At 35.4% G+C, this 19,574-nt stretch overlaps 1 protein-coding gene across 2 annotated transcripts; it reads right to left on the bottom strand.

Moving 5' to 3' along the window:
* Positions 1-573: 573 nt before the first annotated feature.
* Extl2 (exostosin like glycosyltransferase 2) lies at positions 574-19,328 on the bottom strand. Of its 2 annotated transcripts, none has more exons than XM_013364914.4 (5): positions 19,037-19,328; positions 16,841-16,913; positions 5,521-5,948; positions 4,805-4,875; positions 574-2,547 (listed from the first exon to the last, which is right to left on the bottom strand). In XM_013364914.4, exons 2-5 carry the CDS (start codon positions 16,843-16,845, stop codon positions 2,059-2,061), a joined length of 993 nt encoding a protein of 330 aa, XP_013220368.1. In that variant the 5' UTR covers positions 16,846-16,913; positions 19,037-19,328; the 3' UTR covers positions 574-2,058. The 2 variants fall into 2 exon arrangements, with proteins under 2 accessions (XP_013220368.1, XP_005339749.1); XM_005339692.5 differs by having other exon boundaries at positions 16,841-16,916.
* Positions 19,329-19,574: the final 246 nt, after the last annotated feature.

The following is a 19,574-nucleotide window of genomic DNA, read 5'->3' on the forward strand; positions in this document are numbered from 1 at the left end:
GCATTTCTAAAAGCACTTCAAAAACTGCCTGAAGCTTATACTGTCTTCAAATCTTCCCTTTGACAGTATTCTATGAATGAGAAGTCTTCCAAATCCTGCAGCAAAGTGTTTTGCATGTTAACAAATAAAATTTAAAAGTGCACAAAGTTGGGAAGATTGATGGGAAGCAAATGCTCTAGATGTGATATTAAGTGCTGCACTGCTTAGCCTGAGTATCTCTCTCCTGGATCATGTGGGGCAAGAGTAGGAGCAGTTCAGGGAAAGACAGTGTTAGTAGAAGTCTAGCCACAAAATAGGACCCTTTGTAATATCTACTGGGCTGCACTTTGATTTCATATTTCCCTTATTGATAACTGAAAACATGGTCTAATTAACTTATGTTATGCTTAAGGCAAGTTTAAAAACACAAAATGGGAAATAAAATCTGAGAATATTTTCCTAATGGGAAATTTTCTCATAGAGTAGGTAGCTGATATTTCTCCTTCATCCTTAGCAATATAACACAATATAAAGAATTTTACAAAAACACCAGCCACAAAACCATGAATCTGTTTAATTAACATACAACACACGGAGAGTTAAAGTTTATTTTATTTGTCTGAGAGTGGAATACCAGAAGGCAAAAAAGTACTTTCAGGGTTGGGGAAAGCAACTTTTTAACCTGAACACATTAAGACATGTACATACTGTAGTGTAACAAACAAACAATAAAAAACCCAAAATATAATGAACTAATTGCACAATGGCATCAATGTTGGCACATTAACATGATTATTTCACTATACTTGCAACTTTGAGAGTATACAGGCACTGTGTAAAGAGAAGAAGGTGGGGGGAGAGAAGGATGGTGAGGAGGAGGAGGAAGAAAAAGTGATGGAGGTCTAATTAAGTACCCCTTGTCAGCAATTAACACAGACTGGGTGGGACACAGACACTGATAAACAGTACAGTGGGCAACCTTAACAATGAACTGATGTGGACTCCCTAGAGAATTTCTGCTATGACTCAGTTCTTATTTTTTTCTTGTATCTGTGTAATTGAAATTTCACCATAATAAATAGTGTCTTGGATCTTATTCAAAGGAAAAAAAAAAAGGAAAGAAGTTCTGAATGCAAGCATTTGTGTGTAACACACACAGCTGTTTAGTATCCATGAGATAACCTCTTCTTTGATAATAAAGATCTTTCAATATTGATTTTCACTTCTGCTAGTTTCTACTTACTCATTCTTCCAGAAGTTATTTTACACATTTTCTTAAACATACTCCATGTAAAATATAAGAATTAATGTACATTCTCCAAGTCAGATTCAGTCACAAAACGCAGTAACACATTTACTCCTTGCTGCATTTAAGTTGCATATAAGAAACACAGGCTGCATTTTTGGGTGATCCATGCAGTAGACTCACAAAAATCAAGCAAACAACTAGACATCTTTTAGCTACTAAAACTTATGCTCCCAGTCACAACAGACTTAGCAATAAAAACAAACAGCACCTAACTTTGCATCCAAAACATGCTGGGCAGAGCTAACTCTGGTTGGAAGGGTCATAGGGAAGCACTGGTAGTCATGTCTTCTCCTTGTTTTCACATGAGATTGAAACTTCTCTCCTCACATGGCTTTTCCCTATACCACAGGCTTTTGCTAAAGAGGCATTGCAGGCTTCAAATTAAAACAATCAACCTTAGTGAAAAAGCTGAGAAATGCCTTTCTTGACTTTCCAATTCTGGAAACAGCTTGCTATAGGTCATTAAGGTGAATGCCAGGAATCAAAGCAAATGTAAAACAGTCTCGAGATGTAAACAATAAAATTGTCAACCAAGGCATTATAACCTTGGGTGAAAATTCTTCATGAGAAGACCTATGTGGATGAGACTAGCTTCTTGGTTTTTGAAGTTAATGTGAATTTTACATCCTAGAAGTGCTGCATATTCTTTTTCTACTGTAGAGACTTCTGGAATAGATAAAAGTTCATGTTGCTGCTTAAGAACAAAAATACATAGCATGGAGAAGCTACTCAAATACCAAGCAGTTTTCAGGTTTGTTTTTGTTTTACTTTCACATTTTACTTTTATGGTTGGCATATGGAAAACCAAACTGGGAAATCATAATGTTGGAGTATTTTAAGGGCATGCTATCATAGATATTAACAAGCTTATTTATACAATAAGACCTCTGCAGAAAGTGTTCAGCTCGATGCCACATTCCAGAATAGCCACCATTGGTTTCTTTTTCCAAATTGCCCATGTTTACAGGTTTCACAAATATCCCTGAAGTCTTCCCAATGTGCTTGGCAATGATAAAATTCATGGCAATATCATCACAGTTTTGAGTTTCATCTATCAAAGCATGGACAGTTGCAGGTTGTCTCTGAAAGAGTTCAAGATATTTGCTATTGAAGAATGAGGCTCCGATCAGCACCATGGAGTACTGGTCACCATTTCCAAACCCTGGTGTTTGTAGTTCAAAACCTCCATAACTATAGATACCCGATAAAGTAGAGACATGCTTTCTAGGAACAAATCCTACAATTTGATCAGGGAATTGCTGAAAAGAGGGAAAAGAATAATTAAGTATGACATTTATTTAGAGAAGACATAGTGAAAAAGACTATTATGAAAGATTGAAACTGATTAGTCAACTTTTCCTTATTACACACACACACACACACACACACACACACACACACACACACACACACACACATAGATATCTTAATTTCATCTAACTCCAGGTAACTTCATAAATCTGTATTCTAATAAGGTAACAGGTCAAATTCCATCACACTCCAAATCTCTCTGGAAAAAAAATTCTAACCCCCACAAATATTCTAACATTATCTGATTTTAATAAATTCTAGTCACCAATGACTCTAGTCCTTCCAAGTTGCTGCAAGAAAAGTTGATTGCAGGAAGGCTATTTATTGTAGGAGACAAGATACAACATAACAATTTTCAAAAAATGTTATAATCTCTTAGGAATATATAAAATTGTGATCTATATTTATGATTTTACTGTTTTTCCATGTTGATTTTAATGTTCTTGAAAGTCACTATTGATTTTAACCAATGTTATATTTTATCCTTTCTCAGCTTGGGTATTTCTTTATTCAAAAATGTGATATAATATAAATAAATAACTATATAAATTATACATGTACATATAAATGACAGATGTATTAAGATCTCTGAAGAAAAAAAACAAATGGCAGCAAAACACTTCATACAATTAAGGTGAGTGAATAAGATAAAACGAAAATCAACAAAAGAAAAACACTGAAGCATAGGAAAGAAGAAAGAACTTATAGGATTGAAAGATTTAGTTCACTCCTATAAAATATCAAGAGTTTCATTCACTTGTTGAATGAACACAAATTAGGCTGAGTTAAATATCATTTCAAAGAACTCACAGTCTAGGGAGGGGACATTACAGACAGGTGAACAAGGAATTACAATGCTGTGAACAATCTGTAAATGCAGCTGGGTGAATCTGAGGGGAGTATGGAGGAGAGAGTGGGAAGCTTCAGAGAAGCGCCATCTACACAATCTAAACAATGAAAGAAATTTCAGATGGCCAGAGAAGGAAAAGGGACAGCCTGAAAATGGAGGCTGTTCACTCAGATGAACATCTACTTGATCCTGCTTGCCTCTGGACCCCAAATTGTTACATATGCAGGGCACCAATATGACTCACTGCATGGAGCAATGCACAGTGGATTGAAACTGTTTTTACTAATAATACCTAAAATCATATTTATACCTCTTTATTTATTGTTCTGTTAGACTGTTGTATTTAATCACAGTCTTTGTATTCTGCCTGCCCCTATCTTAACATGTTGGGTAAATTGATTTTTTTAACCTTAAATAGAAATCTCACAGCATTAGAACTTTTTGCCTAGAAACCTTTATTTACAGGGCTGAAAAAAATTGCTGATATGATACTACACTACATATGAAGTTAAAAACTGCAGCTTTTTGAAGACCGATATCTAGAGAGTACTGAGACACTCACCACTAATATCTAATATTATATGCCAAGTAGTTAATGGAAGTAGGTACCTATGGTGCAAATTAGACCAAATTATTGGATAGCATAGTGTTTTATAACTTTACAGGTGTTCTAGGTTTAGGTAACTGTGGTGTGACTTATAAAAGGCAACAATTATGATTACAAATTTAATAGGAGAACAATTTATGTCTATTTATTCAAGCTAGGATTTAGGAAAAAACAAAACAAATGAAACCCTACCATGGTACATGCCAAGCTATCACTGCACAATTTCTAAACAATGGTCGCAGAACCATTTGTATGAGACCATTTTTTATTATGTATCCATTATGTCTGGAAAGTCTACACCTACAGCCCAGGCTGTTGTTCCAAGTTAAATTATTTTATTAAATTAAATTATTGTTGATGCAATAAATGCTTTCTGTTTCAAAAAGTTATATATAATATTAATACAGAAATATAGTTCTCATTTGAGATACGTCCGTGGCTTATGGAAAAATATATCTGCATTCTAGCCTTTATTGCATCAGATTATTTCCTCATTGTTCTCTGGAAGGTAATTGCAGTTCTTTTTCCTAATATTCCAAAATATAAGTTAAGTATACATAAAAGATACTATAACTTCCAAGTTGGCTTAACTAAGGTCATAAATCTTGACAATCCCACAACAATTTTATCTCTTTTAGGTAAGTACTATCTACATTGTTTTCAGTAGATCCCACATTAAACAATGTTGCCCTGGTTAAGCACTAGATAAAACCATATACATGTTTCATAAAGGATACAGCAACATTACCTGCCAAACTGAGAAAGCAAAAACAAGGTCCTGGGCACTAATGAGTGTGTCATCGTCTATCATTAATACCGCTGAAATGAAATGAAAAAAATTTATATTGAACAGTTTGGAAATAAAAATAAAAGTATTAAGATATAGTTGTATCTATGTAGATAATTTGAATGAAGTATTTTCTGACTCAATTAGTAAATAAGAAATGTAATCTTGGAGCAATATGTCTAGTAGAAAAAAGCTATTTGAATTATACCTGATTTTATAACTGCCTGAAAGGAAAATTGTCATGTAATTATCATCCATCATGCTAGAAACTAATGAATCTATAAATAAATAAAGCCAAGGTTCTTTTAAGCAAATTACAACCTCATGCAGCTGTTACAAATGTAAGGAGAGTGACAAAATTATATTCAGCATAAGCTTAATGGCCTCTGACTGCATTCTGTAATACAATGATATATATGATAGCATATCTTATTTATTTATTTAACAATATTAACCTCTTTTTTATTGTTGTAAGATGAAGATGTACATGCTGTCCTCCCCGGGAAACCTCTTCGTGAGACCTTGGAAACTGCTCATTAAGCTTTTCAGGGTGGTTTCTTATAATAAATTCCTCCATTTTCCTCCAGACCATTAAGATAGGCAGGAAGTCAGAAATCCATGCCCCTAGCCCTGGTTAACTGCAACTCTTCCAGGCTCAGAAGCCAGCTTCAACTTACCATTGGTTTCGACCTCAGGAAAGGCCTGGAGTCGATTTCTCATTTTGTTTGTGGTTTGTAGTTTGAAGATCACAGGAACAGGGTGAGGTCCAAGAGAATTCCATAACTCATCTGGTCCCTTCTCCCCAACATTGTTCCACACCACAATTATTTTGTGCAGATGTGGCACTGCCTGATAGTGGTTTAGAAGTCTCAATAAGAGATCCGTTCTATTGTACGTCTGCATGATGAGAGTGAAAGAATCCAGGGTGGACTTTCCCTGGGATTTTACTTCCCTACGCAAAGTGAGCATCTTGTCTTCTTTGACATTGGGAAGTAAATTGGTTAAAGCCCCGGCTACCAATAGTAGCACAAGGATGATCACCAAAGAAAAACGAAGCACCCGAATCCCCATTACTCTCCCAGGAAGTTTGCAGAGATGGCAACACCTGGAGTAGAAATGGGAATAAAATAAGAGAATGTCAGCATTCTTACCAGTCACCATGTTTTTTATATATTTTTTCAATGATGAGAGGGTCAAACTTATATTGGCTGATTCAAGTTCAGTTCTCCTTTACTCTATAATAATTAAGTTAGCCTATGAGATAAAAAATACAGTCTAATATTCTTTTCTTTTTGGTCTTGCTTTTTTTTTGGTAGTTGTAGACAAAAATCATATATACCTCAAATAATAACTGGGCATTTAAAAATTTTTCCTATTTTATCCTAACAATCTAGGTCTGAAATTATTTTTAAAAGAGATTGTATTTCCTCCAGTAATTCAATCATTTTAAACTTGTATTTTGGCAACAGATTTTTTTTCAAATAAAATGATATATGGAACATACATAAAGCAGAAGATAATGGTGATAGCAGCAGCAAATAATTACAGAGGGTTTATTCCTTAACAGATCTTGTATATCAAGAATGTGCTTCATATGCCATAGTATGTATTTATTCAACAAAATAAATAGATACTGAGCACTCACCCTGTGGAAGGAATGTTCTAGATTCTGTGGATATAGCAATGAATAAGACAAGGTGTCTGCTCTCAGTAGCAGAGGAGATAGCAGGGAGATATAGGTAGATGGATTCAAAAGGTAATTTAGGATAGTGGTAATGAAGAAAGTTATGTTTATGAGAAAAATAAGCCGGAGGGATATGATAAGCAAGAGCCAGGTTATGTGGGGTCTTGTCAGCCTTAATCATGTATATGGGTTTTCTCCTAAGTGAGGAGAAAATCACTCAATGGGAAGCAACTGGAGGATTTTGATCAGGAGACTCATGGAATCTGATTTATCTTTTCTTCTTCTTCTTCTTCTTCTTCTAGTTTAGATTTTTATAGAGATTGAATAACTTTCCCCAAATAACGCGGCACTGCCTGATAGTGGTTTAGAAGTCTCAATAAGAGATCCGTTCTATTGTATGTCTGCATGATGAGAGTGAAAAAATCCAAAGTGGACTTTCCCTGGGATTTAAGTAGCAGAGCTAGTAGTTATGTCAGGAAAATTGACACCTAGAGCCCAGAATGTTGTTAATTATATGGGCTATGGTGTCCTGTCTCCATTCAAATTCAGGCTTCCTGAGCATCTTGTCTTGCAATACAGAGCACAGGTGTTATATACCCAGCTATGCATTCTTTCTATCTTCCTCCAGATACTTAAAGGACTTAAAGAGGTAGCCACAGAAATGCAGTGAACAAAGGTAAGTGTGGCTTATTTATTTCATTCATTAAATTTTTTATCTAATCAAATATCTCAGTTATATATATGATAAAAGTCTAAATCTCACAGACAACTTTACAAAGATCCAGAACTGATTTTCTGGTTTTCATACAATTTACTTTCTATGTTTGCTGCGTCCCATTATAGCACTATTGTTGTCTTTTTAATGATTTGTTTTTTTATCCTTTTGCTATTTCCGATTCTGACTCCAGACTATTTATTCCTCCACAAGCCTCTGTAAGCCTTTTAGGTATGTCTTTATTTTGTATTTCAGCAACGGAGTATTCATATCCATTTTGGCAATGTATGAATTTAGGTTAACATAACTACAGCCATCTTGAGTTGTAACTATCATGATTTTCCCTGAATAGCTCTAGTCAGTTTTTCCTGCACAGTTTCCCAACAAACCATAAACAAAACCCTTAGAGTACTAGGTGGAACTTTACAAAGGGACCTGGCTCCAGGATGAGCCTGACTCTTTGATGTTAACCAAAGATAAACCAAGTACATTCCAGCTAGGATGAAACTACTTTTGTACTAACCCATATATACACCCCCAATTCTGATCCAAATTGAAGGGCTCCAACTGGTCTTGCTTCCATCAAAGACCACACTTATGTCTTGAGTCCCCCAATAAACTGTGCTCTCTGCAATCTTGGATCTGCCTGCCTCTTTTAACTTTGGCCCATGGTAGCTGGTCCTTATACAGTAGGACTCACAGATCTATTCTACTACTCTGTGCAAGAACAAAATAAAGAAGTGAGAAAAATGAATAATTCAAAAATTTTTATTTATGAAAATAAATCAACGAGGAGTTTCTAATCAACATTTTAAAAATATCTTTAAGGAAAAAAAGGTTTCTTAAAATCAGAAGGCATGAGATATATATCATTCTTAATGACTTTGATCCAAGGTCTAGCCCTTTTTGCTCCTTTTGGAAACATTTTTCTTCTTAGGCTATGCTGTAGACAGATATCTCATTTATTTACCGACAAAGATGATGAAGCTGAAAACAACTTCTCACTGCTAACCCATGCTGATGGCACAGAGCTACCGTTACTGTTCTCCTTGGCATAACACTGCCTCTGTACATCTTATTTTTGGTTCTCTCCATCTTCTTGGAAAAGCACACTATGTATACATGCACAGAAATATCTAAGCTCTTGATTTCACATCTCATAGTGAAGTTATGCAATTGCCTCTAGGCCACGATGCCACAGGCAATCCTAAGAATAGTCAACATCTCTCTGTCTAATTGAGTATTATATCCAACTAAATTTCACTTTACTTTCCAAACAATGCCCAATTAACCTTCTGTTTGTCCCTAAGGAGACTGTGTAGTGGTTGAGGAGTTAATGTGGTCATCATGTTCCATGATCCTGTTTCATGTTGTATGTTCTTTTGTAACTGTACAAAATTTTCTCTATTGTTGAAGGACAAGACCATACAGGCAAAGCCTTTACCATCTCCCTTTGAAGTTTATGAGAAGAAAAAATTCTCAACATAACAATGTCTTCATGATGTGACAGTATGCTAGGGCATGAGCAAGCAAAGGCAGGGCTTATTCACAAGCACAAGGCAATAAGTCATTGTCCCAGCAGATCTCACTTTTTAACAGTTGAGAGTGAAAAAGCAATGCTACTTTTATAGTAACTTTTAGAGGTATTCTCTCCTGGACTTTTTCTATAGTTTGTTCTATTAAGAAAAGCAATGTCTGTGTTTCCCTTCCTCTCATGGTCTCACTCTATTATATGAACCAAATAAATTATTTCTGAAGTAACCTCAGCTTTACTGTGATTAATTTTCAAGGACATTAATTTAAGGCTTTAGAGTACAAAATTTTCATCTTCTATACCCTTTTACTAACACAACACTTACTGTTAATATAGTCAATTGAAGACAAACCATGTGAATTAATAATCTTGATTCAAAGGCCTTTAGAACTTTTTAAATACTGAATCAAAAGCAGATCCATAAAACATTTTCAGTACTACATAAGAATGGCCAGATATAAATGCTTGGGGAAAGAACCACTTTGATAACTGCAGTGAAGTGTATCTAAAACAAGATCTTCTTTCATTTTCTGCATATAGAAGTGTCTAGTCTCTAATGTAGACATTGGTAGCTTACTATCTGGCAATTTAGAAGAGAAAAAGTAATAAAAATTAATTGTTAAAGACTATTGTAAATATACAATGTCAAAGCCACTCGAGTGACTACTTCACATTTAGTTACAATTTTAAGTAGGAATTTTGTGGGAGGCAACATAGTACATGACCAGCGTTTGTCTCCCCTTCTGATTGGTGTGGCATTGTCCGTCACCTTGTGATCTGGTTGCCTAGGTAACCCAGACTAAAGCCCAGATCTTTAGGGTGAGTTCTGCGTCTTCAAGCATGGGTGTGCCTTTCTACATCCCCGTGGGTAGAGCTACCCTCCACCTGTTCCTTTGTGATACTACCCCTTGCCCTGTTTAGGATAGAATGTTCCATGGAAATACCCTTTGTGTGTTCCTTTCTCTTACTCTGCCCTTGGGTGTGGCCTTCCTAGATGTCAGTTAATCTGCTGACAGCAGACATCATGAAGTTAGACTCAGCCCCTTGAAACCTGACCCCTTGCCTTATTTGAATAGCTTCTCCTCAATAAAAGGGGTCAGCACATGAGGGCTCCCTCTCCCCCAGACCCCTAAGGTTAGAAGAGCCATCACAGCACCCTCAAATAAAAAGGTGTTTCTGTCTCTTGTGTGGTTATTTTGCGCAGCCTAGTTCCCCTGGAGTGACCCTGAGTGTTTTAGTTGCGTGCAACGTGACAGATGGTGTTCCTGGGTGGGCGAAAGGTCTGAGTGTTGCTAGGAATGCAACAGAGTTTGTTCCTTTTACCCACTCTAGAAAATTTCTCTCTCAGAGAACTTTTAATCCTCTACTTTACCTCAATCAGAAAGGTTTCAGAAGATATTAATAACTTATATTTTTAGAAACACTGCAAATATTTCATTTTGCCTTAAATAATGCAGCCTAATAAAATTATATGAACTTTTTAGTTTGTATGGAAAAGCAAGACAGAACTTTACAGACTGCACTGCGAGTGACACACTGCACTAGGCTGACGTCTAGGTGCTACTGTAAGCACATTAGAAGCAGCTTTAATATAGTTTGGAAAGTAGTAATGACTTTATGGCTATATAGACCTCATAGTTTATAGTCTTCTTCTTTTCCTTTCTAGAGAAAGAACCTATCATCCCATTCAGAGGTTTGGGCTTTGAATGTGAGATATGGGATATGGGAGACAGCATATCTGTATATCCTGTGTCTTACCTGTAAAGAACCAAGAAGAAACTGTAGGTGCCACCCAGTTCTTTTGATCTTGATTCCTAAATATTCCTTTTTAAAATTATGTCTTTATATATTTACTGACACCCTGTCTCATTCCAAAGAGGATTGGATAGCTCTTAGTCTATTATCTTTCTGTCCATTTCTCATCCCCATGACCACAGATTAAATATAACTTTGATAAACACTGTAAATATCAGTAAAACAAAAATTCTTCTTCTATTTATTATCTGAAAAATCAAAGATTCCCTAACAATATTGTTTGTACCTATATTAGTTTACTAGTTCTTTATAGGTTCTTTATACGTTGAGAACAGATCCTTTTAGCTATTTTTTATGCAGTGTTATTCCAGCATCTTCCACACCAGAGGTTTCCAACCAGGGTCAATTTGCTCTCCAGAGGGCATATGGAAAAGTCTGGAGGGGAGATATTGCTATCTATAGGGTAAAGGTTTGGATGCTGCTAAACATCCTATAATCCCACAGCAAAGAATTATCTGCCTTAATATTCAGATAATGCTAAGGTTGAAAAACCCTGCTCTACATACTAGTTACTAAGAAGATGTACACTGCTATTTGTTATACTCAAACAATAAGGGTGCAAAGCCATGTCTCTAAAACTGCCCCAATAATTACATGACTCACTGAACAAATACATAAACTCAGGCAGCTGAAAGGTAGCTCAAGGCTACCTAATCCAGCTTCCTGTTTTACAGTAAGAACTCAGGGTCCAGGGATAAGGATCTTGCCTAAGGTCATGCAGCTGCTTTTGACCTGTCAGTCACAGAGCCAGGGCAAGAATTTCCTGATGGCACAGTCCATGACACTTTCACAATGCTATAGTAAATTCTGCAAGGATGTATCAAAAAACTAATATATCAGACTGTCACTAAGGTACTTGTTACTTGGTATGTTGGAATTCTTTTACAGTTTTAATGAAATTCACCCCACTAAAGTATACAGTTCACTGGCTTTTAATATACCCATGGAGTTTTGGAAATATCACTATAATTTAATTTTAAAGCATTTCCAATATCCCAAAAAAGAAACCCAGGTCCGTTAGCAATCACTTCCCTTTCTATTAATACCAATCCCTAAACTCTCCCCTAGCCCCAGGAAACCACTAATTTACTTTCTGTCTTAATGGGTTTGCCAATTCTAGACATTTCATATGAATAGAATCATATAATATATACCCTTTATATCTGACTTATTTCACTTAGCAAAAGCATTTTCAAGTTTTTTCAAAATTTATACATGTTGTAGCGTTTACCAGTATCTCATTCTTTTTTTTTAAATTGTCAAATAATATTCCATTGTATGGACACATCACATTTTGTTTACCTGTTCATCAGTTGCTGGACATTTGGTTTATTTCTACACTTTGGCTACTATGAATTTGGTGCTATGAATACTCATGTACAAATTTTTATGTGAAAATGTTATCATTTCTCTTGGATATGAGGAGTGGAACTGTTGGGACATTATGTCAGAAATATTTACTATCTGAGAACTGAAGCATTATCTGAAATTATAAAAATTTTTTCTTAAACATGAACATAAGATCAAGTAAGAAAGTAAATAATACATGGTCTATGAAGCAATAGTTACATTCTTTCCTGCACAGTCTTTAAATGAATCAGCAATTTGAATTTTCAAAGATCTGCTATTTGATTATTTACTACATCATCTATCAAAGTTTCCTAGATAGAGCACTGTTGAGAATTCTTTCCTGAGGCCTAATCTCTTGAGACTGGAAGAACAATAATTATCCAGAGAGAATTTGTAAATGAATATGCCTGAGCACACATGAACAAAAATTAGTTGTCTTCAACTTGTAAGGTAGAACTGCAATGAGCAGCTTGGCATCATACAATGAGAAACTTTTATTTTCATTTTTATGTCACAGATGGTAGGAGAATGGTAACTATGCTACCATTTCACTGTGAGATTTGTCTGAAACCATGCAGATTGCTTCTCCTCTGGCTCATTCTCTAGGGTATGTACTTGCTTAAAAACCCATGATTATAGAATATAGATGGTCAGAAAAGGGCCTGAAGCTATCAAGAAATAAAATCACTCCAAGGTGGAATGCAAAGGTCAATTAAGAACCTGGATTTTCCTTCTATGAGCATGTAAGATGATATTTGGAAGAGACATTTGTACAACTGATGAACAATTTCTGGCCAGGTTTATTATGTGCATGACACTGTTCAAAATGAGGAAAGAGAGCACAAATACTGAATTCCAAAATGCCTTTCCTCTTACCAGTACTGTATACAGCAAACTATTCCATGACTCCTAGTACTGGCACATGCTATTTTTCTATCTACAAAGCCTCTCCTTCTCTCTATCTGACACACCCCACACTACATCCCTTTCAAGCATCACCTCTGCTGTGAAAGTTGCCCTTGCTGCAATCCTTCCTCCATGTTCCTGTGCACTCTGAACACAGTGCTGCTAGATCTTGCTTCCAAGAATCACAACTGTGCCCCAATCTCCTTTTTTTTTGTGTAAGTGCTCATAACTCTTGCCAGTTGAATGGGGAGAGGGAATTAATGTTCAAATTGCCCTAAACTTCAAAATGGTGCCTAAAACTTGAACAGAATAAACTCAAATTAAATGCAAATTAAGTCCAATTAAGACTAGACAACACACAAGAAATCTTTCCCTGTGTAAAAGACCAGGGTCACCACCCATCTGGTAATAGGACAGCCAGTCTTGAAATGTGACCTTAAGCCCACAACATATAGGTCACCTTTCTACTTTTAGTTCTTTGGCCAATGTACTTCATAAATAAAAATGTCTCCAATCTCTGATTTTTTTCACATCTTTCCAAAGATATTCTGCATTGAAATATCTTTGGATATTCCTGTTTCTGTGGAAACTCTTGATGAACTCATCTGCCTTAGGGGGGAACCATCATTTGTTGGACAACAACCTCCTTGTAAAACTCCTAAGGGAGGTTTAGGCGGCAACAATCATCAAAATATATATTACTTAGTAAAGTAGGCAGCATACCTGATTTAACAGATAAAGTCTCACCTAGTTGAAAAATGAAAATTTAGTTTGCAGGGCTGGGACTGTAGCTCAGTGGTAGAGCACTTGCCTTCTATGTGTGAAGTACTGGGTTCGATCCTCAGCACCACATAAAAAAATAAATAAATTTTTTTTTTAAAAGAAAATTTATTTTGGGTTCTCAAAGTGACATAAGCTGTAGACATTGGATGGCTGGCAGAAAGAGAAAAACTAAGTTCACTATTGGCCAGAGTAAGCCTTTTCCATTAAAATTTAAGCAGCATAAACTAGAATTTATGTAACTGTACAATATAAAATGCCAGAAAGAGAACATGAAAGGTCACTTTACTTCATGGTTTTTCCCAAGGTGCTATACAGTATTCTGCAAAAAGTTTTTAACTTAAGAATTTTACCCATATTCAGGAAATTTGTTTCTTTCATTGTTATTTTATAAATGCCATATGGTTCTTCTCATTTTCTACCAATTCTGTCCGAATTCTATCCTCTCCTTCCTAAATAATTTCATTTCACTTTTTTCCCCTAAAGAGCCCATCTACTCATACAAGATTCTTAACTCCTGTTACTTTTTTTTGTGAGTCTAAATACATCAAAATAATTCAAATTGTTTTGTGTTAACAACAAGTACAGTAGGAAAAGCAGGAATAGGAATAGCCTTATAATGATAAAAAAAGATCTGTGTAGTATCACAGATTCATCTTGTGATCTTGTATTTATGATCAATTAATTATACAGTGATCACTCTACTGTCATGTCATGTATATATGAAAAGAATAAGAAATTATACAATGATATGAATGGATCTTCATAATTTACATCAACTGTATTATAGACTATTAAGTAATCTGCCTTTTCTATGTACTGTATAACTAATCATATATATGTATGAAAAATGATTCATAACTATTTAAAAACCCTATATTTCAAAGGCTTCATTCTGCCTTTACTACATTTTTGAAACTATAGTTCTGAAAAAGACTTACTAAAACATATTGAGAAATAGCTACATTTATCACACATTTGAATACATAGATGCTACTGCAATGTTCATTTCTCAGTATAAGCTATGATTATTGTACTGATTATACTACCTATTAAGTCCTCCTGCTGGCACCCAGGTTGACTGGGCCATTTCTTTATGGAAAAATCAGGTTAAGATGGATAACAAGGGCATCATTTAGAATAGGGATATCAATAAATAAAAGCCTGTTTCCAATTCCCTTCCTGATCTCACCCCCTTATCCTTGGTGAAAGCTGCTCATCAGTTCTGATATTTTCTATTTTTCCTCTTCCCTTTTCTACACATACTATCATATTCTTTCAACATTATCAATTCACTGGAGTGTGCTTTACTATCATTGATAAAGGGGAAATAACACATAAACATTATGTATAATATTTTTAAAGCATCACCTGCCTCCTTCAATCCAGTCATTTGTTACTGAGGTAGATAATAACGGCCTCCCTATTTGTGAAATGCACAGATATGAATTTTGTGAGAAAAAATTTCTTTCCAGCTTTGTACTTTCCTTCTGAATTGCCAATTAACTGTTGCTCCTGATGATAATGATGATGATGATGATGCTTGGAGATGATCAATCAATTCAACAGACAACTACCTGCCCAGGATTAAGGGTGGCCTTATTACTAAGAGGTATACCAATGACTTGTAAGAATCAAAGGAGTCAATGTATCCTAGGAAGAAAACTAGAAATGGATAAAGCATCTTTAGCTTAGTATAGTCCCATGTAAAATTAGTTCCAGAAATGGGTCAAAGAGAAACCAACCACATCTGCAAACATATTACTTTTCCCATTCTAGGACACTGGAGGTTTTCATTTGAATCTCTATCTGTTTTAGTCACAGGGAAGGCGGGGGGCAAGACAATTAGGCAATAGATCCTTGGAATATTCTATGGAACCTCTCCTTTTTACTCAACACTGATTTTCAGCACTTCCAAAATCACTTCTCTAAGAGAAACAGATTTCATATAAATGAATATGACTTATAAATATTTTCAGATTTCAAATTTGAGGTAGAAGCAATCCCAATAAATGTGAGTTTTCTCATGTTATTAGAGAAAAGTCAAACATCCATGGTGCTGCATCAATCAACACATACCACATGTCCAGCACTGTCAGGAACCATGAATAGGCAGGTGTAGTTCCTTACCTCACTGAGCTTAGAAATAGTAAAGAAAGTTGTTACAGTTCTTCATATCATACAATACCTCAAATTGGCAATGTTTCAAATTTTTAGTAAGAAGATAAATAAAATATATCTATTCAATTTTGTAGATGGGGCATGTGAGGGTGAGAATATTAAATAAATTTCCTGAGCCACAGAAAGAGTGATAGGTCAGAACCAAACTCCTGACTTCTGTGCTTGAGCCACTTTGAATTATCTTTGTCATTTGCAAGGTCTATTTTCAACTTTATTCTAGTTTATAAGGATATTTCAAACTTACAGGTATTGGGGCTGGGGGTACATAGCTTAGAGGTACAGTGCATACTTAGTAAGCATGAGGCCATAGGTTACATCCATAGCACACACATAAAGAGTATGCCTACTTACTTCAATCTATAATCTGTAGTAGTATTTCAATGTATCTATTCTGAAGAAGGCATTCTGGAGTAGTATTTCAATGTATCTATTCTGAAGAAGGCCTTCTAGAATTTTCTAACAGACACTGGCTGGTTCAAGTAAGAACTTTTATCTTCAAAGAAACGAAAATATCTTTATTGAAAATAATCTTTTGCAGATTAAAAATTCTTCTATTTTACCTACTTTCATAGCAGCAGCAGCAGCAACAGCAAAAGGCAGAAACAACCCAAATGTCTATCAATAAATGTATAATCCGTTCAGAAAATGTGGTATATATCTGATGAAATACTGGATTTACAAAAAAAGGAATTCTGGTACATGCTAAAAATGCATAAACCTGTTTATGCTAAACATTAAAACAATATGCTATGTGAAATTGGCCCAGTCACAAAGAAGGCAAATATTATATGATTCCACACAGATGAGGTATTCAGGAGAGTCAAATTCATGGAAAGAGCAGACTGTACTTGCCAGGGGATGGGGATAGAGGATAATGAGTAGTTGTTGTTTAATAGATATATATTTTAGTTTTACAAGATGAAAAAGTTCTGATGATTAGTGACAGAGCAATGTAAAAACACTTAATGGTACTGAGTGGTATAAACTACATACTTTCAAAAAGAAAAAGGAAAAAAAAACCCATCTACTTACCTCATTGTGTGATTAGCTTTTTAAAAAACTTTTTTATGGCTTCAGTGATTGATAGGAATAAGCTCCCTTGGCACTACTAAGAGAAATAAAAGAGTTTTCTGTGATATTTTGTTAATCAGCAGAGAATGAAAAAAATAGCAATGCTTTTAATGCCAATGTCCATACTGTCTGAATTATTTGTAAACTATAATTTGCTATTCTGTGTCCTAAAAATTACATGAGGTAGAAAATGGCTTCCTGTTGATTGACACTAATAATGCTACATTTTTGTTTTCATCTTTCTCCAAGGTCCAGAAACAGAAAAAACTAACATCATTCTGAGTATTTATGCTTATACATCTGACACTAGAACATATATGCCATAGAGTAAAACTTCTTAACATGAGAAATTTGCATTTTTATTCAATTTCTGGATTTACAAATCTCTCTACTCTAATCCACTATTATAACTCCTGTTTTTACCAGCAATTCATAGGGCATTTGATTTATTTCACCTAAAAAATTATGAAGTCTAAAATAGTGTTGCCAGGATAGATGAATGAGGATAAGAGATGGCATCTGTCCCATTCTTGCTGGTTGTTGCTGGAAAGGAGAAGAAACCATGGTGGGAGAGGAACTCTTGCCCCTTAATTATCTCTGTTTTCATTTCTGGGTCTTCACATGTCTCCCATAGAATATGCATAGTTAACCAACTGTACTTTGTTGATAATATAAACAAATATTTAAGAAGTTCATAGTAAAAATGCATTTATTAGTTTTAAAATATTCATTACTATATCTACTTTATGATCTTATATATCCACTTAATTTTGTAACATGAAGAAACTAAGAATTCTAGCTGTAGACTTTAGAATACTGTACCTGTTTGGAGACTTGCATGATACTGACCACCTAAATAGAGCTAATGAATCATTTTTTTATTTTCCAACGTCATGTTCTTACACAAAAAATTATTATTATTACAGGGGAAAAGGAATGGATTAGGCTACACAAAAAGATTGATTGACAGATGCTCATCCTCGGTGCTCAAAGAGCATCTCATGTGTACAACTTACACATCACACAGTTCTAAAATACTAGACTGACTGATTTATCCTTCTCTTCACTTCAACTTCTCCTCTCCATAAAAATTCTTCCAGGGAAAGAACTTTACCTTGCCAGGCTTTGTATTCCCAAGCCAAGCACAGAAATCTGGCATATAGTAAATAGTCATTAAATGACTTCTGACACAACAACATATATAGGTTAACAAGTGTGAAACAAATATTATTTCAAAATAATAAAATAAGGCACAGTAGAATATTTTCCACTCATAGAACTTTTCCTAATTTAAACAGTGTCCACCTACACTTTTATTTGCACATAAAAATTCCTTTCATATTGAATTTGGCCATTATGCTGTTCAAGACTGAAAGCTGTGAAGTAGCATTAAAATTTTTTTGAAAGGAGAAGGTCTACACGGTAATACCTTGCTTCTATATTTGGGGTAGAGAGTGGGGAAATTCAAGAGTCTCTAGAAATTGATACAACTGAAAATAAGCTTCAATTTTTCCAACATATTTCAAAACTGTCTCAAAAGGGTAATGTAGATTTCTCCATAAATCTGCTGAGAAATTTCACATTTGTACCAGTACAATGTACAATGCAGAATTAATTTTCAAAGGCAGAAAACAAAAACAGGCTCAAATTGCTACTGACCTTGGTAGGAGAATGCTAGAAATTAGTTACCGAAATTTGATTATTTCTATATCCCTTCCCTTAAACAGTACTGAAATAAAGCACTTTTGAAGAAAAAATTCTATTTCAAGGAAAATATTTATCATTGAACTTCCTAGTTTGCACCCAATGAAGGTTTCCCCAGCAGCATGGCAAAACTATTACAAATATAAAAGCTTCCTAAAAAAGTAAATGTTACTAATTGAAAATATTTTTATATTTAAATTAAAATAATGAAACAGACGCTAAAATAGGCAAAGACAAAATACTCTTCCCAGAACTTAATTTGTGGAACCTAGCAGTTTTTACACAGCATCTTGAAAACATCAACGTTTTTTTTAAATGCAGATATTTTTCAAAAATCAAACTAGAGAATTAGTATCCCTCATACGGAAAGTTCCAAGAATGGGAGCAAACATGCATATATCCTGCAAAAAAAAAAAAAAATTGTAACGCGAGAGCATTTTGCTGTCTCCTCACCTGAGTGCAGAAGATTGCAGTGGGGGAACCAATTTATTTGCTTGCAGCTCGGTTAGCATAAAACGGAAGGGGCGTCTCGCTTGCTCATTTTTGTTTTTTTCTTTTTCCTAAACCAAGCAGCGTGCATCATTCCTTGGATTTATAACCTGGGAAACGCGCCGCCTGCAAAGTGAGCGCCTGAAGCAGGGGACAGTCACGGAGTGGCCACCCCTCCCGTTTGGTGACGCTCCACTTCCTGTTAGGCTAAAAGGAATTCCCAAGAAGCTCGGTTTTGTAGTTTCCAGCCAACTCCAAAAGCTAGTTCTTTCCTCCATTCCTTCCCATTTCTTCAGCAAGGTAACAACTTTTAATCATTCACGTGACAGACCACCTGACTTTATCCAAACAGTTTCCCGGAAAGGCGTCCAAAAGAGTGTTTCCCGCGGTCTAGGCTGCCCGGCCACGGCCCGCTGGGCTCGCCTCCCGGTGCCCTGCACACCCCTGTGTCCCGCCGAGCCGGCTTCTTATTGGACTTCCCCCAAACTGGCCGCGAGGTTCT

Source organism: Ictidomys tridecemlineatus, chromosome 11 (genome assembly GCF_052094955.1).
Source record: "Ictidomys tridecemlineatus isolate mIctTri1 chromosome 11, mIctTri1.hap1, whole genome shotgun sequence".
Lineage (NCBI taxonomy): Eukaryota > Metazoa > Chordata > Mammalia > Rodentia > Sciuridae > Ictidomys > Ictidomys tridecemlineatus.

What these genes read in the sequence shown, in the direction of transcription:
- Extl2 (XM_013364914.4), bottom strand. An exon ending in TCCTGAGGTCGAAACCAATG is followed by an intron (nt 4,876 to 5,520) that starts GTAAGTTGAAGC and finishes ATTTCATTTCAG; the next exon opens with CGGTATTAATGATAGACGAT. An exon ending in TTGCTTTCTCAGTTTGGCAG is followed by an intron (nt 2,548 to 4,804) that starts GTAATGTTGCTG and finishes CCCTCTTTTCAG; the next exon opens with CAATTCCCTGATCAAATTGT.